General features: G+C 35.6%; 1 protein-coding gene across 1 annotated transcript in view; it reads left to right on the top strand.

The window, feature by feature from the left end:
- The first annotated feature begins 9,973 nt into the window (after nucleotides 1-9,973).
- The window catches only part of sud1 (Prolyl 3-hydroxylase sud1), a 40,971-nt gene continuing 25,059 nt past the window's right edge, over nucleotides 9,974-25,885 (top strand). The window contains exons 1-3 of the mRNA XM_089233031.1: nucleotides 9,974-10,272; nucleotides 10,565-10,713; nucleotides 18,552-18,598. Coding sequence (XP_089089157.1) covers nucleotides 10,107-10,272; nucleotides 10,565-10,713; nucleotides 18,552-18,598 — 362 coding nt within the window. The 5' untranslated portion in view covers nucleotides 9,974-10,106. The remainder of the gene's footprint in view (nucleotides 10,273-10,564; nucleotides 10,714-18,551; nucleotides 18,599-25,885) is intronic.

Genomic DNA, 25,885 nt, shown 5'->3' with positions numbered 1-25,885 from the left:
TTTTCCCCAGTTGAGAAGGCTCTCTAATGTCTGTTTTGTCCTGCCGAGGACCCCTAAAGCCAAAATTCGGCCCTGAGTTCGAGATCACCTCATATTTGTACCATGAACTACTGATAAAAAATTCACATCACTAAAATTAAATGTGTCATGTACATATAAAATTAATGTGCATTAATTGTGTTGTAAAGAAATTCTAACTACTTTAACATTTGTTCTAATTAGTGTAAATTAAAGAAATGCTGGTATAAATCGTAAATTTTCCCCTATGTATTTAACCATAATACAGTAAGTTGAATACTAAACGCTTTATAAAGTTCAAAAATTCGTTATTCTTTTATTATCTATAAACTTTATTAATGTTATAGTTTTAATTCCTATTTTGATAAATGTTGTAATATTTTAAAATTTATGCGATATGCACACTATTGAACATTGAAACTGACGGCACATACGACGTGATTAGATACGTCATTCCTGTTTCAAATCCAGGAAAGAAGTGCTGCAACGTATAAAATCCTTCATTATTTGTTTTAAAACGTTGGTTTTTTTTAATTGCATAAATAGAGATGTCAAACAATACTGTGTGTAGGTAGAAAATAAACATTATCGGCAATGGAACTAAAGGCAGGGCTGCAGACAGGTCAAATTGGCCGTGGGAATCCAACCTAATATTGCCAAAAACATATTTCACTGAATAGGAAACAGATTCGCAGGTTATGCGAAACATCTGCACAACTGTAACTATACAGATTTGTCTATCTGTCCTGCGTGTGGAGAAGACGAAACTCCACTTCACTATGTAGGACGATGGCCCTGCCTCTCTATCCCTAGAAGGAACTACCTTGGTGATCATTAAGTAATGCTAAGTGAAGTAGTCACTGAATAGTTGAAATGCAGGCAGCATTCCTTGTTGTCAGTGTAATTGGCAAAGTTGTCTAAGCTCTTCCCTCTGGGAAACAAATGATTGATGATGACGATGATTATTATTATGTGTTTTAATTTAATTTTTTAGTATTGGATTCTCCTTATAGGATGTTTTATTACAGCGAAGACTATTATAGAATTTTTACTTTTCTTCAAAATACAGCCACATGGTCCCTCACATAAGGCAGTAAATCTGGTGATGGACAGGTCAAAGAAGTGTGTCAAACTAGCGAAGGCATGCTCATGGCATCTTTATAGGGCGTGGTCGGGCATTATCATGCCGGAAAATACCTGCAGGGCATAGAGAGGCAACACATGTGACTGTCGAATATCCGAAAAAAATTCAATACAGCAAGGGCAAAATTGAAGCGCTAACTGGAGTCTCCAGTCAGGAACATTGCTATCTTCAGTTCCCAAACTGAACCTAGATTAGTCACTGAACACAACCGGGTTTATTCTGCAACGATCCAGTTCCGTTATGAAGTGAAGTTGAGTAGGTGTTGGTAGAAGCACAAGTAACGGGCACCGCAAGCCCTAATGTCTAAAGCACGTAGCTTATCGACATTCGATCTTACTTTGCCCATCACCCGTGATTCAATGTTCGTGTCTGTAGGCCCTCCGGTCAGCCGCTTCAATCTTGTGCTTGCTGGGTTGAATTTTTTCGGATATCCTACAGCCACATGTTTTGCCTCTCTATGCCCTACAGGTATTTTTTGGCGTGATAATGCCCGTGAGCACACTATAAGGGTGTCACGGACATGCTTTCATTACTTTAAAACACTTCCTTGAGCTGCCTCTGATAACTAAGATTTATATAACTAATAAAACATATGTGAGAGAGATGATTTGGGACTATATTTTGAAGAAAGGAAAAAGTCTGTAAAATAGTCTTCATTGCAATAAAATAATCTGTGCAGAGAAGCCGATGCTGAAAAAAATAAATTTTTGTATTGCTCAATTGCGATTTCGTTATCTTTACAGAAATTGTGAATCAATACATTGCATATATATAAACAATTTATTTTTTGTGCGTTCTTCGACAGTAAAATTTAAAAAAATAATTAAAAATATTTTTAAGTAGTAAAAATGAATCAATAACTTTGATGAATAATTAAAAAATTGGCCTACGGGGCTCCATTATAGAATTTTTTAACTTAAAAGGGCTCCGCGAATCAAAAAAGGTTGAGAACCGCTGCTGTAATACAATGACTTTTATGCTATCCCGAGTTGTGCGATCACGCAGTTACGCGATTTTCTGTGAAAAATTCACATTTAAGAAATTCAAGCATAATTACGGGAATATTGTTAGATAACAGAGATTAAAGTGATATTTTTCAAATAAAGAAGTGTTTTATTCGATCAGAACATCATATGAAATGAAACTACGTTGATTTTTGATAGGCTACAGTATATAAAAATGCACACGGTGACGGTCTTATATTCCTATCGGAACAGAGAAGGGGTTACGTCTAGTTTCTACAGTACATAAAGATGAAATCTTTCCGGTGATTAACAAATTGAATCCGAAATCATCCACAATTGAATACCAAGTAATCTTCCATTTTTTACAAAGAAAGTCAATATAACAAATAATCAATAATAACTAACATTTATACGAATTTTCGTATGAATATTCCCCGACTTACGTGAATCCGACTTACACGTATATCGTCGGTTTCGTCTCACCTATCGCGTAACTTCGGGTATTACTGTATTTGTTCTATTTCATTGAGTTTTCTTTTCTTTCCTTTTTTTAAGAAAGGTGAGAAAATATCAATTTCTTGTGCGCTCTTGGCAATTTTCTATCATCTCTAGCAACTCTTATACATATAATCCTATTCCTAAATTCTTTTTTCTCACGCTTTCAATTTTCCAGACATTATGTATTTAACTGCTCTTTTAACTCATTATTTACCTTGTTGTCTTAATCAGAGAATCCATACAGTCTTCGTTCATCCTCATTTTTTTGCCACCTAAGTATGTGCTAGGCTACATTCACTTTTTACTCCTTAACAATTTCAGATTCATGTCTCCTGTTAATCCGCTTCAGAAAATCAAATATTTTTGGGCCCTCCCATATTTCCAATAACTTTACGCCTATGCCATTATCGATCATTCAATGACACATTTAAATCCCATCAGTTCTCTTTTTTTAAAAATTTAGCTTTTTTTTCCAACTGTTAAACCCAGAAATTTGAAAACTTGTCTCAAAAGGACTATTTATTTTCCTCAATCACTTTTAAATGATTTAGGACAAGTTTATTTGATTCTTTTAAATTTGCATGGGCTCAAAAATGAGCGGGTTTTACGGAACCACTTGCTTTTTTACGGCAAATCATTCCATATTTTGATTAATTTCATAAGGGAAGAAAATTTAGAACTAGCTATTTAAAGAAGTATTTAGACAGGCAAAATTGATCGTATCAAGACCTTCGAAAGCTGAATCGGTGGAACGAAGTTTCTTAGTTCTGAAAAAATTACACAAAAGATGCACAGACAGCGATGATTGTATGTACAAACCATAGTTCTTTTTTATTATCAATTGATTTATTGCCATCTTTGAAGGAAAATATAATCTATATATACAGGATGAACATAGCAAACAGGAGGTATGCCATTTTACTGGCGAACCGTTAATCCTAGAGGTATACTTCCAATTAGAAAAAGTTTCCAAATATGTCATTCACATGCTTCAAAAGGTTGTATAGTTATTAAAATATAAAAATTAATTTTTTATACAGTCCCCGTGTGCCCCCAAATCCAATTAGAAAGTTGCTGCCCTACCTTTCCTGATGCCAACAAAAAAAATCCACGTTTCAAAGTGTAATATTCACTGAAATATTCGAATTCGAAAAACGGAGGAAATTTGGGAAAGAATAACTCTAAATGCAGAAAAACTGTTTTATCCTTAACGCTGTTGTTTTTCCCAAATTTCCTCCATTTTTCAAATTCGAATATCTCGGTCAATATTGCACTTAGAAACGTGGATTTCTTTTTGTTGGGGAGCAGGGCAACAACTATTTAATTGAGTTTTGGGACACATGGGACTATATAAAATGCTAAGTTTTTTTATTTTAATAACTATACAACCACTGGAAACATGAATGATATATCTGAGTACTATTTGGAAACTTTTTCTAATTGGAAATATGCCTCTAGGATTAACGGTTCCCGGTAAAATGACATACCAGCTGCTTGCTATGCACCCTGTATATAAAAACATGTCCTGAGTGACTGATTCATCATCGCCGATGCGAAACCACTGAAGCTATAAATATGATATTTGATCACTAGTTTCATATTTCATGATGTAAGAACTCACTAAGAAGAGGTTTTCCAAAATTAGACACCCAAGGGGTGTCATATGGAGGGTTCAAGGGTTATATGGGGAAATCATGCCAAGTCCAAACCGCTGAAGCTATAAATATGAAATTTGGTTGGTAGTTTTATGTTGTAATTTAGAGACCCATTAAGAAAAGGGATTTTTCAAAATTCAACATATAAGGGGATCATAAGTGTGAGGTGGGTTCAAAAGTGATAAAAGGCAATCATCGATGAGCCCAAACCGAAGAAGCTATTAATGTTAAGTTTGGTCAGTATTATGTTTTATAATATACAAGATTCACTAAGATGGGATTTCTGAAAATTCTATCCCCAAGGGGGGGGTCATAAAAGGTTTAAATTATATGTGGGAGAAATCATCACCGAGAAATTTTCAATTTACAAAATTCACGCGAGCGAAGCCACGGGTAACAGTTAGTTTTGATAATATGCAAGTTGATTCCACAATTCGTCTTGCCACATTTTACTGGTGAACTGTTTGCCCTAGAGGCGTACTTCAATTAGAATTTTTATTCAATAACATTGATGTCATAATATTTTATCATGCGCAAGCTGTTTTTAATGCATTTGTGGGGAAATTTACAAAAAATTAAGTATCTAAGATATGTAAAACTTTATACCAGCGTAGGATAGCACATAAAATCAAAAGATGAATAAAAAAGTTGAAGAAAATCAATGGTTATATATATATATATATATATATCATCATCATCATCAACAACAACCATTTTCAATCCACTGCTAGATGAAGGTCTCCTCTAAATTTTTCCTGATCTCGTCAATCCATCTTGCCTGGGGACGCCTTCTCGGACGTTTAACACCACAGGGCTGGAACATATTCGGGTGGTTCCAGATTAAATCCTATTTTTTTTTATTTCTGATTGAAAGAGGTAACACTCCCCTCCCTCCCCACTTCAGTGTATGATATTAGATGTTGGTGAGCAAACAATGGCACTATTCTTAAAATTGATGTTGTGGTTTTGTTCTTCCAGAGTTGATTTTTGGACTGTCTTTTTCATATTATCCCGGAGCATGCTGGGCCGCGGTTAAAACAGCATCTGCCCTGCTTGAAGCCAACTTATAGGTTCTAGTATTCTGGAAATTTTGACGGCGATTGGTCAAAGTGTGAAAAAATGTGTGGGGGAGGGAAACAAGAGATATATATGTTTCAGAGAGAAAAGAAACTTGTCCCTTAGAACCACATACCCCAGTAGCACAACGACATAGTATATATCTCGATCATATCATTATATATCGAAATGTCCGAGGAATATCAGATGTCATAACTATAATATAGAACGATCTTGTCCTATATGGTGTAAATTATTTATGATATCAATTGATCAAGTAATTAATTTTTCAGTCGAATATCTATTTGATTCCATGTGAATAATCTTTACTTTGAAGGACAACAATTTCGGACAATAAATTATTTTCATATAGTTTGAAATACATAGATATATATCGTGGACCTGACAAAGATCTATATCAAATTCACGATATAGACCTGATATAGATCTGTCTTAGGAAACATAGATCTATATCATGGATCTGACAAATACACTGAGAAGCCAAAAAAACTGGTACAGGCATGCGTATGCAAATAAAGAGATATGGAACCAATCAGAGTACGGCGCTGCGGTAGGCAACACCTATATAACACAATAAGTGTCTGGCATAGTTGTTAGATCGGTTACTGCTGCTACAATGGCAGGTTATCGAGATTTCAGTGAGTTTGAACGTGGTGTTATAGTCGGCGCACGAGAGATGGGACATAGCATCTCCGAGGTAACGATGAAATTTGGATTTTCACGTACGACCATTTCACGAGTGTACCGTGAATATCGGGAATCCGGTAAAAAATTAAATCTACGACATCGCTGCGGCCGGAAAAAGATCATGCAAGAACGGGACCAACGACGACTGACGAGAATCATTAAACGTGACAGGCGTGCAATCCTTACGCAAATTGCTGCAGATTTCAATGCTGGGCCATCAACAAGTGTCAGCGTGTGAACCATTCAACGAAACATCATCGATATGGGCTTTCGGAGCCGAAGGCCCACTCGTGTACCCTTGATGACTGCACGACACAAAGCTTTACGCCTCGCCTGGGCCCGACAACACCGACGTTGGACTGTTGAGGACTGGAAACACGTTGCCTGGTCTGACGAGTCTCGGTTCCAATTGCTTCGAGCTGATGGACGTGTACGGGTATGGAGACAACCTCATGAATCCATGGACCCTACATGTCAACAGGGGACTGTTCAAGCTGGTGGAGGCTCTGTGATGGTATGGGGTGTGTGCAGTTGGCGTGATATGGGACCCCTGATACGTCTAGATACGACTCTGACAGGTGACAGGTACGTAAGCATCCTGTCTGATCACCTGCACCCATTCATGTCCATTGTGCATTCCGACGGACTTGGACAATTTCAGCAGGACAATGCGACACCCCACACGTCCAAAATTGGTACAAAGTGGCTCCAGGAACACTCTTCTGACTTTAGACACTTCCGCTGGCCACCAAAATCCCCAGACATGAACATTATTGAACATATCTGGGATGCCTTGCAACGTGCTGTTCAGAAGAGATCTCCACCCCCTCTTACTCCTACGGATTTATGGACAGCCCTGCAGGATTCATGGTGTCAATTACCTCCAGCACTACTTCAGACATTAGTCGAGTCCATGCCACGTCGTGTTGCGGCACTTCTGCGGGCTCGCGAGGGCCCTACACGATATTAGGCAGGTGTAAAAGTTTTTTTGGCTCCTCAGTTTATATATATCAGATACACAATATGCTGATATATCAACATATTGTGTGCCTTCAAATAAAAATATTGTCTTCAAATGAAAATTTGGGGAAAATTTTTTGTTTGAATGGAAATTAAAAACGTTTGAATTAACAATTGTTCATATGCAATTTTGATTTTAATAGAGTAAATTATGTTGATATATCACTATCATTTCATCAATTATGATTGAATCCTTACTGTGTATGTTTTGCATCGTAGATGTTGGTATTTTTGGAGGAGAGCAAGAACTTATCCACCGTAACTTTAATTGTTACTTTATAATTGCCCATAATTTTTAATTAAAAAAAATTTGCTCTTGTTTTTGTTGTATACGTGTGTTTTTCTTAAAATTATTTATTACTATTATTTCTTTCAGATGTTTGTTTATTTTTACCATACTTTGAGAATTTTAACTTTTTTGTGTTACGTATTTTTTATTTTGTATTTTTTGTTCTATTATATAAATTAATAATTTTAAGTAAATAATTAATATATTACACAATACATCAATTTTAATACATTAATTTGTCTCTCTTGTGTTTTTTGCATTATATAATTTTTTCAATTATCTGCCTCTAGATAATAAATACATGTATGTCTCACATTTTTTCTTTTGTAATTTTTGTGTGTACATGAAAATGAATAAATTTGACGATTGGAAATAGAAGTAAAAAACCGTTACTTGTGAATTAATGTTATAATAGCATCCTTTAGGCTGAGCTGTTGTGGTGGGCTTGTAAGACATGATGTCTGAGATGGGAGGAGTTTAGGGTGCATTGGTTCAAACTACGCAACTTTTTAGTTTTTATTTCTTCTGAAACGCCATCTATTGTCCAAAAGTTGAAGTATATTGCATATATTGTGCATTCACGATATGGATCTATTTATCTCTGCCTTTTCTAGCCAGAACAATATCGTGGCCCGATATAGATCAATATTGGAAATTGAAATTTTACGAAATAGATGTATATCTTTGTGCTACTTGGGATATTATGCATGGATTTATTATTTATTATTATATATATATTAAAAATGGAGATACCATTTTTATGTGTGTTCAATTTGTATAATCTGTATATATTCCTTGGTGTGTGTCTTTGTCTAAGGCGGGTATTACACTGTAAAATTTTGATAAAATCCCTTTTATAAAACTTGCAGCCAATAAGGTCACCGGCTGCATTTTCTAGAATGTAGCCAATAACCTTATTGGTTAGATTTTTCTAGTTTTATGAAAGGGATTTTATCAAAATTTTACAGTGTAATACCGGCCTAAGGCCAGGATTACAAAATAAAAGGTTTAGAAATGTAATCAATATAACCGATACGCTTATTGGTCGTTTTCTTCAAGTTTTGTAAAAGGTCTTTTATCAAACTTTTGTAGTGTAATCCCCCGGTCTTATTTTTTCATTATGTTTCCTGTTTGTATGCTTTCATGTGTGTGTGTCATGAAAAAAAAACTTTTCCCTGGGAAAAAAAGAAAAACAATTCCGGAAACCTGAAAAGGAGGCCAAAGGAGGAATTTTCCAAAGCCGGGGTTACTCTATAAAAGTTTGATCTTTTACAAAACTTGAAGAAAACAACCAAAGAGGCGAATGTTGGTTACCGATGCGCTAATTGGCTGCATTTTTCAAGTTTTATAAATAAACTTTTATCAAACTTCTGTAGTGTAATGCCCGCCCAAAATGGAGAAGGACGTTTAAAATGGCGTCAGAAAGTAGGACGTCTGATAAACTTAGGGGCCGTTCAAGTATTACGTCAGCCGATTTTTTTGTCATTTTTGACCATTTTGACTTCCTCCCCCTTATCAGCAAAACTCTGACCCCCTCCTCCCTTTGTCAGCAAAATTTCGTCAGCTCTGCCCCCTACCTGATAACACATATTGGGATCAAAGACGTACGCGCGGGGGGGGGGGGTTGCGTAGGGGAGCTCATGGCCCCTCCCAGACTATCAAAAATTTATTTTTTGATGCATTGATGCAAAAAAAATTTTTTTAATTTAAATTTCGGAAGAAAATACTTTTACATGTTATTATAATCAATTTCTGTAAATTTCAATGCTATTTGAAGGCTAAGAACTCAAAATTTCTTTTTAAGAAATTCATTGCGAGCCATTCTAAGCCATATATGCTAAACCCATGGACCATGAACCAACTGTGGCCCTCGGGGTTATCCGATGTGTGCCCCCAGCTCAAACCTAATTTAGAAAAAATGAACCGAGTGGCACATTTACAGATCGATCGCTTAAGTGACCCGTGACATAGTTTCAGAACACTTAAGCGTGGTCCTTGGCACATTTAGAGATTTTTTGAATGACATGGGGCATGGTTTTGGAGCACTTAAGCGGCGCCCAGTGCAGTTTTACATCACTCAAGTTACCCTTCAGCGCATTCCCAGATTACTTAAGTGATCCGCGGCATAAATTAAGGATCACTTGAGTGACGCGCGGCGCAGTTCCTGAGAACTTAAGCGGCCCTAGAGACATTTCTAGAGCACTTGAGCGGCTCCGACATATTTTCAGTCCACTTGAAGGATCCGCGGAACATTTCCAGATCATTTGAGGGATCCGCGGAACATTTCCAGGTCACTTGAGGGATCCGCGGAACATTTAGAGATCACTGAGGTGGCTCTGTAGAGGACTTATCAAGGTATGATGTTAGTTCAAGTACCCACAGACTAGCGAAAGATTTTTCTCGTTTTTGGCACACCAAGTAAGATGCTATTAAGAACATTTCATATTTTTGTAAAGGGTGGTTGATGACGTAAGCATCATTCAAACTCTCTCTTCCTCGTCAGTAAAAGTCAGGAAACCCAAAACCCTATCCCCCAATCGACGTTGACGTAATACTTGAATGACCCCTTAAGTGATGGTGAGTATGAAATCTACGAAAAGAATCGTAATGTAGTAAAATCGAGTCAAGTCAAGTCATAATGTTTACAGTTTAAGCTACCGAACAACACGTGCAAGTAATTTTTGTGTGAATAAATTTTTACGTGATCATTTCTTTTTTGTGGGGGGTGATCAGTAGAAGTAATATATTCAACCATGCCAAAAAAAGGGAAACGACTTATCAATAACAAAACTCTGAACAATAAAAAATTTAAAGGATCTTGTAAATGCTTGAATGTTTCGGTTTCAGAACCATACAAACAACCAAGTTTTATTACTGATGTTAAAGAAAGTTTTTCGAAAAACGAAAACAAAACATTAGGTAAGATCAGTTTGTCGAATTTGCCCCCAACACCATGTGGTGAGATGAAATAACTAATTACATCAAGAATTCCAATCATAAATGTTGCAAATGACGTAGGCTACTGGCTAGTGAAATTCACTTTATTTTTACAATATTGTTTTTTTTATTGATTGTTGTGTCCTTTATTTCATAGATTCATGAAAATCATAATTTTCATGTTTGAAATATGAATTAATTTCTTTATATATATATATATTTCATTTTTTTTAATTTAAAAAATCATGACGATGTGTTTGAAATTTCTTTTTAGACAATGGTTCAAAAATTATTTCTGAGCCTTTTCATTGTTGCGTTTTGCCTAATTTCATCAATTCAATAGAATTTATAAATCACTTAAGAGATGACTTGGGTCAATTGGAAATGACAGCAAAGGAAACAGACTTGTATCAGTTCAAACAAGTAAGTGCTGTTGAGAATAAGTGAACTGTTATTTTGGTGGAAATAACAATTACCATTTTAACTTAAACGGTCGTCTCATTTGCAAGTTTATATTAAATGAACATATTTTTTTTACTATTATTTCCCAATGTCAACTCAATGTGAAAAATATTCAATATTTTTTAAAAAATTTCATAAATCCGAAGAGATAATTTTCCCACGACAGGAACTCGCCAGAAATAGAATCCTGGTTAAAATTAAGGCAGGGCTTAACAAATCCCACATCGGCATGGCAACAAAAAATTGGTAGTGTCATCTGAAATTTTCTGTGTGTGAATTACTAGCTCGGGCAAAAGCGATACACTTGGCTCTGAAAATATTTATTGGTGCCTAGATTTTTTCCTGATTTGTCAAGCCCTGAATTAAGAAAAATAGGGAGAAAGGAGATTATAGTTTGGAAATTTTTTTATTGTTTTTGAATCATGACTGGATTAAAAACCAATTTTTATTATTGTAAAGTCGTCTAAGCAGCACAGTCCTCCAAATAAAAGAGAGCAGAGGACAAGAAACCTCAGGTCAGACCTTGACAAATTGAAAAAATATTTAGGCGCCAGCTCAATTTCTTAAGCATGATATTTTGCTCAAGAAAAATTGTCCTAAATAATGTTTTCTGTTAATCAGAGAGCTGCAGACAAAGGGGGGGGGGGTCAAAAATGGCTGAAAATCTGCTTACGTAATACTGGAATGGCCCCTTATGTGAACAAAAATCCAACTACCACAAATTGTTTACAGAGTTGAAACAAAGTGTGTGTCCCCCTTTCCCCCGGTATCAGCACTGGAAGTACAGTATAGTGATCTTTATGGCATATGCTGGATTTTCTTGGGGGGAGGGAACGACATAATCTTGGCTAGTCAGGGTTTAGCTCCAACATAACCCCATTCCAGATAAGCCAGTAGTGATATGTACTTTCCACTTCCAACATACCATACCAAACAGGGGCCTCGGAAGTATTTTTGACCAGTGGGTGCTCACACAGGCGTTCGCTGGAGGGGGCGCCCCCCCTGAAGGATATCAAAAATTGAAAACATATTTTTGTAAAAATGAATATTAAAAAAAAACACAAATATATACGTTTTTGTGTAAATTCTGTATATCATGGGCGACTTGAGCCTCGGGACAAAAGTCTCACCATGCGAGACAACATTTGTTACCGTCACTTTGGCATATAAGCTGCATCAGTGAATCGATCCCGGTAATTTGCAACTGTTTTCCTAGCTAGATAAAATACAGAAAAAATTAGTTTTCTCTGAGAGATTAATGCACTATAGTTCGAGTGTTTTTACAGACACGAGAGAAACACATTCTTTCTTTCTCTAAACTTTTCTGTAATTATATTCCTCTTTACTCCTGATTTAGTACTTTTCCTTATAGCAGTGCTCTGTGCTGGTGGCACAGCCCAAGAGACATATTGTAGCAGCATATAAACAGGGATATCTCTCATTATCTATTTACTCTTCTGCTCCAGTAGGCCCTACTTAATAAATTATTTTTTTTTTTTATTTCCCGTGATAAGATACTTTAGTAATAATTTCTAATAATTCATTATTGGATTCTTATATAAACAAGTCATGGTTTTTTTCTTTATAATTATTTTTGCTACGAGCCTAATCTATGAAAATATTTTATTACGTAAATCTTTGAATTTATACAAAATGCTTTCAATGCATGCTTACTTGCATGAAATTATGATAGGGTAAGGTAATTAACCAGTCAGGTGTAACCAATTAATTTCTCCTTTTTCTCCTTATTAAAAGTTTGAAGCTAATAAAATGAATTTTCCTGATTAAAATTTTTTATGAATACATTTAAACTGACTTCCTCATTTTTTTAAATCACCAACCCAAAAATTATGAGAATTTAAATAATTACAAATTAATTTTCAAAAATTGAAATAATTCGGTAAAATATTGGGGCGACGGCGTATGCCGTCGTGACCACCTGATTGGTTAAGGTAGATGGATACTTTCGGAATAACATACAATAATTAAAACCTGAAAGTGTTGACTGTGAAGAGGTCAACTAAAAATAGGGTCTTTTTAAGTAGACTGTCGAGCCATCGAGAGTAAATTAAATTTCAAATAATTTGGCAAGTACCAACCAAATTTATTGGGGCACTAATCATAACCAATTGAATTAGTATTTAGTCATGCCAGAGCACTGGTTATAAATTTTTTCTACAATCCTATGAGGGAGGGGGGAACAACAATTACCGCTTATTTTTCAAATAATAGGATTAATGATGAAAACTAGAATACACAAACTCACCTTGATGTATTTTCATCGAAGAAAAACTTTTCTTACACACTCAAGCACGAAAGTTTCAATTGTAAATCTATCGATTCAAGTCCGGTAATTAAGAGAAATAACACTCTGCCATTAAGTTTCGAAACAAAATCCTATGAGAAACAGTTCCTGTACGAAAAATCTACAAAGATATCGCTGATAAGTTTCGCTTCACAACAAATTATATGAATCGCCACTATCTAGTGAATTCGCCTGTTGGAAAATCCAAGTATGAAACGCCTAGATCTTCGATAGAGTAATTATGTTTGTACTTCATCTTCACTGTTTACACCAATGGTTCTCAAAGTGTGCATCGCGGCTACTAGGGGCACCGCGCTGAGCCATCGATATTGATGTGTGGCAATCATTGTGGCCAGCAGTAAACATAGGTAGTACTGTACTTTTACTCGCTATCTAACATGCAAAAAAAAGAAGACGACGACTAAGGCAATTAGTGCAATGCCATTGCTGTAGGCACAACTATGCTAATAACATCCAATCACATTAAAGAATTGGCTATTGGCAAAATCAGACAACCAAAAAAATCTTCTCACAAGCTTCTACAGCTGGTTGTCGGCAAACTTCACTGATCGTTTAATAACATTTTTAGCGTTGGGGAAAATAAAAGAACTTCCGAAAAAAAAAAGAGGAATATCAATGGTTTCAAAATCTTCTTTCCTTCCTTGGAGTTACCTCCACCTCACACAAATATATCCGCTGCTACTTCCGCTTTCTGGCACCCAAGGGGATGTCGGTCAAACTGAAACACCCCGGCTTTGCATATGCTCTTTGGAATTCCTTCACTAATTGTAATAGCCACGAGCACTTTTTGATGTTATCAGGGTTTGAAACTGGAAGCTGTTTCTTCTCCCACGAAATGTAAGTTTCAGGAAAGAAAAAAAATCATGTTTCCCATATCAGAAGAAAAGGATTTCTTTTACGAAAATTGCGATCCCCCCTAAATTTTGCGACCAGGTGGGATCACACCTTTCGCAACTGCCTAGGTCAGGTCTGGTCTGCTTCAACAAAATGGAAAATGAAAAAACAGCGAGATTTCTATCGGTTTGAGAAAGGGGTCTTCCTTCTGTCACACGGAACCCATGTGATGGTCACAGATGTATTCCCCTTTAAAGAATAATATTCGGTATATAATAAAAGAATAAAAAGTGAATCGTTTCCTCAACCAAGATCACTGACCCTCCTGAAATCCTTCGGAAGAACCAAAATAAAAAATTTTCGAGCCCACGTGATCATGTGCAGGGCCACCTTCAAACAGAGATCTAAAAATCATACCCTCAACTGATGGGGGGGGGGGCCTAACAGGACTCCTACCAAGAATGAAAATTTGTTTTGGCACTTCTCCCCCCAAATTTCCCACCACGAGCCGCCAATTCTACCATGGAAATACTGTATACAGCGGCACCCTGTCTTGGCCGATCTCGTGGCACACTCCTTTCAAGTACGAACCGTGGCTGTACTCAGCACTGTTTGATTTCCAAACAAAAATATTGCTCCAAATGGAACCATTGCTCCAGAAGTGTGCGCAGGAAGGAACGAAGACTGGGCCTCCATGTGATCAGAAATAGATAACTGAAAAAAATTAAAAATATTTAAGAAAATTTAATTAAAATATCATATTGGTATATAGAGAAAATGCCCATATATGATATTTTCATTAAATTCTTTCATCTTAAAATGCTAATTTTTAAGGTTAGTACCGCAAGATTTTTCGGAAGATATTTCCTGTATCCTTCCGCAGCAGAGCCTCAGACTAAACTTTTCATGTGCCCTTCTATAGTTAATTTGCAATATGCAAAACAAAAAATGGTAGGAGAATTGTCCCGGGCCCTGGACTGAAACCCTGTTAGCGAGCTGCTCCTGCCCAATATAGACTCTTTTGCTATACATTATTGTAACGAAGTTTTTTTACGTATATAAACAAATTTAGATATCAGTGGTTCTAAAAAGAGGAAGCAGTTAAAGAATGAATTCGACGCCCCTCCTGGTTCAGCATTCAGGGCACCAGACTCGCCTGCTTCCCCCTAGTTGCGCCCCTGCCTGCTGGGACAGAATCGTAAAAAAAAGCGGGTGTGGGCTCCAAAAATATCCATCCTAGGTGCCTGAAGCTGTAGGAATAACCACTGGATAAGTAGAGCAACAGACAGAACAAGAGGTATAGGATGAAGAAAAAATGATTTTTCATTTTTTGTTAGGTTTTTGTTTACTGCAAAACACTGTGGGTGCTCAAACAGCAGCAGCAGCATCCCCCCCCCTACCCGGTTCTGACGCAACACCAAAACATATGCATCTGGATACCCTCCATCCCTTAGGCAAAACAGGGAAAACGGACACAAGCAGGAATGTGAGAAAGCGGGGGGGGGGGGAATACTACAGTAAAATATTTGCTGTATGGGCGCCTAATGGCTCTTATCAGTTGTGATGGCAGCGGGGACTCCAGCAAGATTCAAGACTCAGAGAGGAAAAACAGGCAGTTTTTCCTTTAATTTTTTCGTGTTCGATATTAACGGGAAAAAAAATCAGAAATCTATATAGGAGGTTTTTATTCCTGCATCAATTCTGTGGGTGCTCTGCCCCGTTCTACAAGAGAGTGTGGGTGCTCAAGCACCCACAGCACCCCCGGCTCCGACGCCACTGATACCAAACTTTAGCTTGAAACGTCTTCTTCTATAGTTTCTTTAACAGTACTGGTGTTTAAAACACTGCTGGACAAATCCCAGGTGCCAAGTCACCATGGAAACTAAAAAATTGGTATTGGTGCCTAAAATTTTCTTTGTGTAGTTACTAAATTGCAAGCTGAGAGCAGCACAAAAATTTCGAATTTATCGCAGTATATCTGTCAACATGAAAGAGGGTCACTATGCTCAGAAAAAGTCAAAAGGAGCATCATTTTGGACCTTTAGATGATGAAAAAGAGCAACAGAGCAAATCAAATGTAGAAACTGGAAAAAGATTGAGGAAAGAAACTCGAACTTATTGCGAACCTTGTGGTGTTGCTCTGTGCGTAAATGTGTGTTTTGAAGTGTACCATGCCAAAGCAAATTTTATAAGATGATATATTTTTTTAAGTAAAAACTATTTTTAGATACAACATTTGGGTAAGTTTTTATTCAGAATTGTTTGCAATTTTATGTTAAAAAAATTGTTTTCTTATGCGGAACTTTTTAAAACTCTAAAACATCCTTTTTCTAATTATTTTTCATTAAATATTAATCATTAGTACCTTTAAATAATTGCTATATTATGAAAGAAAAGAGTCTTAAATTTCTAGCTAAAAAAAACTGTTAAGATATATATATTCTAAAAGTATTTAAAAAAAAATCATGAAAGTGTCAAAAACCCTCAGTCCACAGGGACAAACATAGTCAAAATAGCGCAGACCCGAAATGTTATTCTTTTTTTCAATCAATGTTAGTTTAACCCTTACAGCTGCAATCCTGAGATATCTTGTCAAACTTGATCTGCTTTATTTTGGTCACCCTGAAATATCTTAGGTTCTCAACACGCTGACAGTTATAATGCGGATCAGGAAAATATTAAAAACCGCTTAAAGAGTTAAGGAGGAAAATTTTTCAACAAAAATTTCCTATTCAATTATGGACAAGAAAAAAGGTCTCTAAATCGCAAACAGTTTGAAGGTGTTTCACCCACCCTCAGAAGAACTAAAAATAGTGAGAAGTTCAAAAAAGTTGAAAGTGATTTTTTTACTGTTTCTGTGACTTCGAGAAATCCCCTATAAAATGTCATACTTTTTTTAATGCAATAGGCTTTCTTCCAATTTTCAGAAGGTGCAAAGTAACTGTAAGGGAGAAAAATGTTCTACTGAGAAATCAATTTGACAAATCATCTGGGTTTGTCAATGCTAAAATAAGATGCTTTTAAGGAAGCAAAATATATTGTCGATGCCACTGAGAGGGTTAAGTAAGATGTAAAAAATATAGTTACACTAAATTCAAAGTTTCTTAAAAAGTATAGTTATATATATTCATTTTTCATAGTAAAATCCTTATATCAAGAAAAGTTTAAAATTAGATTAAGCTTGAATTACACTGTTGTGCAAAAATTTAGGATGCAGCAGTTTTTATAATGTAACGTTGTGCAAAAGTGTTCCAAATCAACACAAATAATATCATAAGATCCCAACGTGCAATAACATGAGAAAAGTAAACAAAACTTTCCAAAAAAGAAATCCAAAGGATTTTTTATTCTTCGGATTTTGATTTTTTATTCTTTAAGCACAATTGGACAGAAGACAAAAATGTCATGTGATAAGTGACTGGCAAAGACAATCCAGCCTTTAGTAGGAGGATATGATCACCCCTGACTGCTATGTAGGATTTACATCATCTGCCCATGCTGAGTTCAAGATCGTTAGCGAGCTGTTGAGGCATTGCTGCCCATTCCTGTTGTAGCACCAATCGCAGCTCCAGAATCATTTCTGGCAGCTGGTGACGTGCTGCCAAGCGTCTCCCTAGAGTGTCCCACACATGTTTGATTGGATTTTGATCCGGAACCTTGCCGGCCAATAGATGTGCTGAATATCTTCACTCCAACAGCTCTGCGACAGCCACTGTACGACCCGGGTTCGACTCCCGGTAGAGGCGGAGATGAGTTTGCCCGAGTGCCGTGGTGGTAAGATGCTTGTCTACCATCGTGAAGGTTGTAGTCAGGGTCCCGGGTTCGAACCCAAGGGAGGATATAGATAAGATGTTTTCCCTAACGAACTTGAGGCGACCACCGATAGACAGCGCTTCCAACTCATCTCACTAATGGCAGTAAATTGCAATATAGCGATATGGCCAGAGTTGGTGTTTGGTGAAGTAGCCACTGTACGATGAGGTATAGCGTTGTCGTCCACATGAAGAGGAACTGAGGACCCATAGCCAGTGCTGTTTTAACGCATGGGCCTACCTGGGCACCTCAAGAGAAGAGGGTCCTCAGAAAAATCACTTGACCCGGGGCCCATGATACTCTTAAGACGGCCCTGCCCATAGCACCTCTAAAAAGATGCACGTGAGGAAGGAGAACCTCTGTACAATATGGGCATCAGTGACTGAAACACTTTAGAAGATGTATGGGTACCAAGCATAATACCTCCCCAAACAAGACCTCCGCCACTTCCAAACGGGTTTCTTTTGATGATGTTGGAGGGATTATTGTGTGTTCCTTGCCCTCTGCAGATGTATATGCATCCAGAATGTGTAATCAGACTAAATCTGCTTTCATCCGTAAAGAGTACTCGACCTCAATTTTTCATTTTCATCCTTAATTTTTGCACACCAGTGTACAAGATTTTAAAAAAATGCTGTTGCAGAAGGATTTATCATTTTGTCGTGTATCAACTTATCATTGTAGCAAGTTTTCATTGTACATCTAAAAGGTTTTGTGCATACTTTTGAAACAGTTTAATTTGAAATAATTAAAGTCTACTATATCATAATTATATGTCAATTATATCTTTTGTTATGTCTTTATATCAATTTCTTCATATATATAGTCAGGAGATTTGACCAGATCTCGTAGCTCTCATATCAATGCTTTAAGGTAAGTACATTTTTTTTATAATGATTGGATATATTATTATTTTTTCCATATGTGTGCATCAGTATTTTCTTTTGCTTAACACTCCACTGGTAGCATCGGATCTGTGAGATCCACGACAAAAAAAATCACCCATATACGATCAAACCTCTCTATCTCAAATCGGACAGGGCCGAAAAATTTTGAGATAGAAGAGTTTTCGAGAAATAGAGGGTTTTTTTTTTATAAGAAAGAGGAAAAGCACGTCAAAAATGTCAAAAAATTCAGTTGATTATAAACTAAAAACTACCATACTATATTTTACTTATATTACTTACTTACATATTGATGAAATTATCATTGGTTAAGTTATGCAATAAATGTTCAATCCCACTATATGCAAATACATAAATTTAACATGTTTTTTTAGTAATGCCCTAATATTCTGAAATTCTATTTTCAACATTCTTCTGAGATTCGTGTAAATTTGAGTGGTTCGCCAGTTTCATCACTGAGCTGATTGATTGGAAACCCGTAGTGTTATTGAAGCAACTTTGAATTATCTCTTGGCTGACTTTTTGCCAAGCTGAACAAGCCATCCACCCTTCCCTCAATCACAGTATCCACATATGATTGACAAGATCTGTCAACACAATGGGATGTAATAAAAATTATCCTTTCTTATCATTTTTTTTCACCTCCGGAGAAAAGCAAGAAAAGGAATTTTTTGCACGAAAGAAAAGGAATTTTCATATTTTCTTTTTACTATCATTGGGCTTGGCCTTCGAGATAGAGAGTTTTTTGGAAATTACTTCGAGACAGAAGTAAAAATTCATTGATTTAGTACAGAAAATGCAATGATTTTTTCATTTTTTTGAGATAGAGTTTTTCAAGAAATAGAGTTTTTGAGAAAGAGAGGTTTTTGAGGATGATGTCACTCTTCGCTATCCATACAAAGGTTTTTAACTAGCTCCAAGGAAAGATTGAGATATTCGTTGCCTCTGTAGTCTAGCGGTCTAGGGCATTCACCCAGAAAGTGAGAGAATGTGGGTTTGATTCCCCGTAGGGGCAGTTGAATTTTCTCTCTTTCCAAAATATATCTTCGCATCAGCCAGCTGTTAAAAACCTTTGTAAAGAGAGGTTTGACTGTAATCACAAATGCTTATCTTATTGTTTGGGGAAAAATTATAGAATAAATCAGATGTTCAGCTGTATTAATATAAATCTTTTATTAAAAACTATCAACTTAACCTTTACAGCTGCAATCCCAAAAGATATCTTATCTTTTGAAAACCCTCTCTTTTTGGCAATCTTGAGCCCAGCTAGCTTTGTACAGAGAGCTTTGTCTGGTAATATGTTTTCCTTCCCCCCTGTCCTATCAATTAACTGCCAGTGGGCAGAGTCAGCTTTTATTGAAAGTCTGATAACAGAGGAAAGGATGTTGTGAATGAAGGATAACAAGAAAAATGAAGGGAGAGGATGTTTCTCCTTTTCCTTCGAGGTAGTATATGATTATGTGTACAGCGTTAATAACAGAAAACTACAGGGTTTTTTCTTTTATTTGTTTATTATTATTATTTTGTGTTTTGGGGGGGGGGGGTAAAGCCTTTATTAGTACATGCAATCAGGAAAAAATATTCTTCTTGAAAATAGGTGGCAATTTCTAGAAGGTTTAGTGATTTACACCGTGGTAGTTATGATACACTGCAGATCAGGAAGATTTTAAAAACCATTTAAAAGGTTAAACATGAAAAAAATTGTGAACAAAAACTTGAAAAATTGCTAACGAAATCAAATATATTTAGATGATAAAAACTGACTTAAACTGTTATTGTAGAACCTGAAAATGACGCTCAATTTCATTTGAGGAGCTTATTTTCAAAAGGGACTAAATTTACAGTAGAAGTAGAAAATGTTTTTTCTCCGGAACGGGTTGCTTTACAAAAGTGGGAAATAGCTGAACAGGTAGCAGCATACGGAATATAATAATATTTAAATAGTGGTATATAAAAATATTTAAATATTATCTTTTGTGATCAACATTCAAGGAAGTTATTTACATTTAAATTTTGGAAATGTTCCATTTTGAAAGAAAATTAATGGAAATGTTACCCTCTCTCCTAATTAAAATTGGAGATGGTTTAAGTCTGAAAAATTAGAAATTTCTATGCCATCCCTAGATTTCAGACGGTTTCACCTAACCAAGGAAAAAAACCTTACTACTCTCTTGAGAGTAGCATAAGTAACGCAATCATTCTACAGTGGAACCTCCTAACAAAGACACTTCTTTGAATTACATCGACGGGGCTCAATGTATTTTACTATCCATTAATGGACACTCCTCATTAGAGGACAAAACTTTCAGTCTGATGGGTGTCCATTATCGAGAGGTTCAACTGTGAAATGTGACTTTGAAAGCGCTTCTGAAGAATATGCTGTTTTGAAAACAATCATTTAATGATAGTACAAAAACTAGTAATCCAAAGCACTTATACATCATTGCAAGCTCGCATATAGGAAATAATGAAAGCTCAAATAATTTCTTTCACTGCCTTATCTCCTCACACCAGCCATGATTCTTATCAAAGATAAAGTGCTGATTGATGTATATTAAATTATTGTATTATTACTTCACATTTCATGTAAAGAAATTTATATGAATAATAGTTATGGAGAATTATAATACAGGCAAACTTGGTTAATTTGAATTTTTGGATAATTTGAATTTTAAGAATTCGCCTTGAGTTTTCTATTCAATTTAATGTTAAAATTACCTGTTTGATTCAATCTTTTTTCATCTTATTTTGTATTATCGAAATTTGATTTAGATATGCCATTTGCAAAATGTCTATTTTTTCATAATTTCTGGCTAAAGTTTGGTCATCCTTTTCTTTATTCTGTGGTTTACTGATCTTTAACATGTAGCCGTCATTGAAAAAATTACAATCAACAAAATCTTAAGTTTTTTGTTGTAGCTTTTAACAGTAAAAAGCAACATTTTCGTTACCAGTTCCACACACTTGCTTTTGTCTTTCCGTGAGCAGCTGTAGTTTTACCGGTTCTTGGATTAACACCTGCCAAGAGCAGATGCAAGAGCTACTACTCAGGAAATATGAAAGTTTGTATGTGTGTGAGCAGCAATCTCTACTTAGACAGAATGTTTGAAATTGCAGTCACTTGCTTGGTAAAATGTGTTGGAGATTAATGTCTCTCTAGCATTATTGTTTGTTGATTCTGGGGAATACCAATTGTAGCTCAGCAATATTTTCCACCATGTCCAAACAAGGTCGATACCCATAATTTAACTCTTGGAAAAAAAAACCTGGTAGACTTGTGGATGTGTACATTGGTGAAGTAGGGAATAAAGTCACATTGAATATTCCCATGAGGAGGATGAAAACGAACATAAGCAAGCAGCAGAGGTACCTACTCCAACACTTGCAGAAGCTGCAGACACATTGAAAAAAATAATGCTGTTGAAGCTCAAAAATCACATCCTTCATTCCTTAAATCAACTTTAAGATTTTGCTCAATGTTTAACTCGGGAGAACTTGCTGCATCAGATTTTCTTTCACGGCATGAAATATTTCACTTCCCACTCAAAACTAAAAAAGGTCGGAATTTCCACTCTTGTCTAGCTGGTAGTGGCTAGGCACAGCCATCTTGATAATCAGTGTGCTTCAAGTGAGAGTAAGGATCTCACGCATGAGTTCTCATGCACTAGCAAACATAGTGAGTTCTCCCAGGTTAAGTGCATTGAAAATTAAAATTACAAGTGAAAAAGCTTTTGTGATTGTTTACGTTTTATACAGGCATAGTAAAAGATATTATTCAAAACATTTTTAATTGAGGGTTTTTAATTTTTTTGTAAAAGTATAGTTATCCTGTATTAAAGCATTGGATAATTCAAATTTTGTATAATTTGAACTTTTTGCTGTCCCCCCTGAGCTTTGAATTAACCAAGTTCTACTGTATATAAGTCATACTTATCTTCAAAATTTTCACTGTTTTTTATATTTTCTATATTTACTCAATCTCATTTGAAGTGAGGAATTCCTCTGTATTTTTCTACTCTTCCTCAGACGAGATCCCCTCCATAGCCCATGATTCATCAGTTCATTGGAGATCAGCTCCTGACCCATGTTTTTTCATTAGCTCTTGAGTATTATCCTCATTTACCTCTTGTCCCATAGTCTTCCCCAAAAAAACAGTCATTTGTTCAACAGTTGCCATTTCCTGTTCATGAAAAAAAAAAACCTCTCAAAGAGAATGCAATCAAACTAGTTTTCTCTCAGTCAAATTCAGGACTAGTTGTCGTTCACTCTTGGTGACCCCATACCAAACTTTATTAATGATCTTTGATCTTTAGGCAGTTTACAATGCCAAAATGGTATTTTCCAAAGCACTTGAAGAGTAAGAATTATTTCTGTGGCCCCCCTTCAAAGCATTTGCATTTCTAAATTATAGACTATAGGCCTATCAATATTACCTTTCACTATAGTAAATGAGATCTCTCTCTCATATAGTAGACTAAGGTAATGTATATACCTTTAATAATAATTATATTGGTGAATTCATATAGGTTTTTCTTTTAGCAGTGAAGAAAGCATCAAACCATTTGTTTTTCTTTGCTTCACTTTATTTCATGGGGAATTCCTTTAAGGCATCATTTATTTCTTAAAAGATTATTTTGCTATTAGGGATTCAGAGTTCTGATGAACATTGCAAACAGGAGTATGTAAAAACTTCAACATATGTAAAAACTACAGGAAGTACCCCTCTTCTCACCCAGGGGTTAGCTTACCAACTCCTCTGTGAAGACATGAAAAAGAGTTTTGACTGCTTTCATTTGAAATCAGCAATAAACTCTGTGGGTTTTTATCTAATTAGCTCTCTCGTATGTCGAAATTTGTCTGATTGACACGTCAATGAATCAGTAAGTTAACAGTATTGAAATCTAAAAAACTAAAGGTATAAAATCAAAAGGAAAAATGTGATTGATATTTTTTAATTACATTAAAATATATATATATACCAGGACACTGGGAAAAATTTTTTACACATGGAACAATCCTCAGGGGTCTGTCCAGACTTTTGTAAGATCCTATTTTTGTGAAAAGGATCATTAATTTTGTAACAAATATGTAATTTCAAGGGAAGGGAAATAATCTAGTTAATCTATCACAAAAGCAATGAAATGCCAAATTTATGGTTTAATTCATTTTTATTTTGTGAAGGGTCTGTTTTTAGATCCGGACGTTTGTGAAGGGTTTCAGAAAATGGACCCAAATTTTGGCTGGACAGGCCCCTGATCTGGTATATACAGGATGGCGACTTTAACCGTTTGACTACTCTAATGGTACTTTTAACTCTTTAAAGTCCAAGACAGCCCAGATGGGAGTATGGGTATGTTTTGTATTTTTGAAGGAATCAAAGATCTCGTCAGAGGCAGAAACTTGAAAACAAGTCTAAGTTGCTTAGAAGGGTGAGGAGAAAAAGAGTAAAGAGAGTGGAAAAAGAGTAGTCAAAACTTGGACGAGTCTACTTTGAGGGAAAAAAACCCACTGTAAAAAGAGTCAAGTACCACTTTATTTTTTAACCCATGTAACATCCTTTCATATGTTGTTGGGTGTTAGTATCTTGAAGTACAAAGGCTGTATAACTTATAATTACTAGATGACAGCCAGCACAAGTGTGGGACAACTAGCTTTTTAAATATGTTAATTAATAAAATTCAGTTAGATGTTTTGCCCCTGTAAAAGTGTTTACTGCATTACAGCATTACACCCCACAAAGTGTTCCCTAACAAATGTATAAGACATTACGGTTTTCTTTGTGGTAAAACAAATAAATGTTTATGCAACTGAATATTATTCAACAATGATACAACAATTATTCATAATGCTTGCAATAAAAATAGAAAATTGGTATTTTCTATTTTTACTGCAAGCTTATAGTGCGGACTGTACTTTAAAATACCAGGTTAATTAATTGGTTGTGCACTTAAACAACTTTTTTAATTATTTTTTTATAGGTTTTAATTAGAACTAAAATGACCTACCAGAAAATTTACATGATAATTATTTCATTTTTCATAATATGGTAGATAGGGTTAAATGAGGTAAATTAAAACATTAGTATGTTTTAAGATTTTTATGTTAAAAAAAAATGCATAAATATGATTTGTGGTTTTGATGATGGCACAGGTGAGGAAAAGATTGACTGCCACCTTATTACATTTTTTATATTTTTTTCCCCCTTTCTTTCTGGCAATATAATAGAGGAGCGAGGCTGTGAGGTTTTTTTTGTGAAAAATAGGTAATTTGAAGGTGGTAAAAACCATGGATTTTCCCTGGGCGGTAAAAACCACAGGAAAAATATGTTTTTACCAAGATGTGGTAAAAACCATCAACGATAAAGTGTCAACCCTGGTCTGTCACACTTCTTTTTTTATGGCAAATGTTTTCAACCATGCTGTATGGGCCAAGGTTGATACGTTCCAGCACTATAGTATAGTTTATCATTAATTTCCCAAATATTTGACAAGAAAGAGGGATTCCTTTTAATCAATAAACACACTGGTTAACTCTTCAAATCAATGTAACAATCATATATTTTGTTAAATATGATTTAAACCAGTATTTCCCAAAGTGGGAGATGGAACATACCAAGGAGGTGGTAATATAGGAGCTATAGGTAGCTACGGATCATGGATGAAGATATGGGGGGTCATGGGGGAAGCAATGTGCCTGTCCAATATTAAAGATGTGTGCAGATGACCATCTATATATATGTGTAGACATCATCATGGCCATGACTATCCAGAACTTCAAGTCTATCTCCGCTTATGCTATGGGTACAGTATAGGTGAGGAAATATTGTGTTATATATAACTGCACTAAGGTACTTTGCAGGTCCAAATCAAGATTCCAAAAAACTAAGAAGACATTTAATGAACCGCAAAAAAATATTCTCTTTAGTTAAAATTTGAATAAAGAACGTTTGTGTGGATTGAATGACTTTGTTGCACTAACATCTAAAGTGAAATCTAATATCAAAATGTAATTTTTGCTTTCTTAACTTTGTAAATTATACAGTCATGAGACATACTGCCATTAAATTAATTAAAAAACATGACAACCAATGGCAACAGAAATGCCACCTCTTTTAAACATTCTACACTGAGGTGACCGACTCATCTTTTTATTCCTACCTACTGACGTATCTCCTTAGGCCCTGGCAATGAATTATGACTATGTTTCATGGAATACTGTATGGAATAAATCACCAACTATTATAAATAATTCTGTA

The sequence above is a fragment of the Pholcus phalangioides genome, unplaced genomic scaffold (genome assembly GCF_987345545.1).
Source record: "Pholcus phalangioides strain wild (caught in Gottingen) unplaced genomic scaffold, Ppha-v1.0 ptg000007l_1, whole genome shotgun sequence".
Classification (NCBI taxonomy): Eukaryota; Metazoa; Arthropoda; class Arachnida; order Araneae; family Pholcidae; genus Pholcus; species Pholcus phalangioides.
Note: the sequence above shows the minus strand (reverse complement) of the source record. Positions and strands in the feature narration are given on the sequence as shown.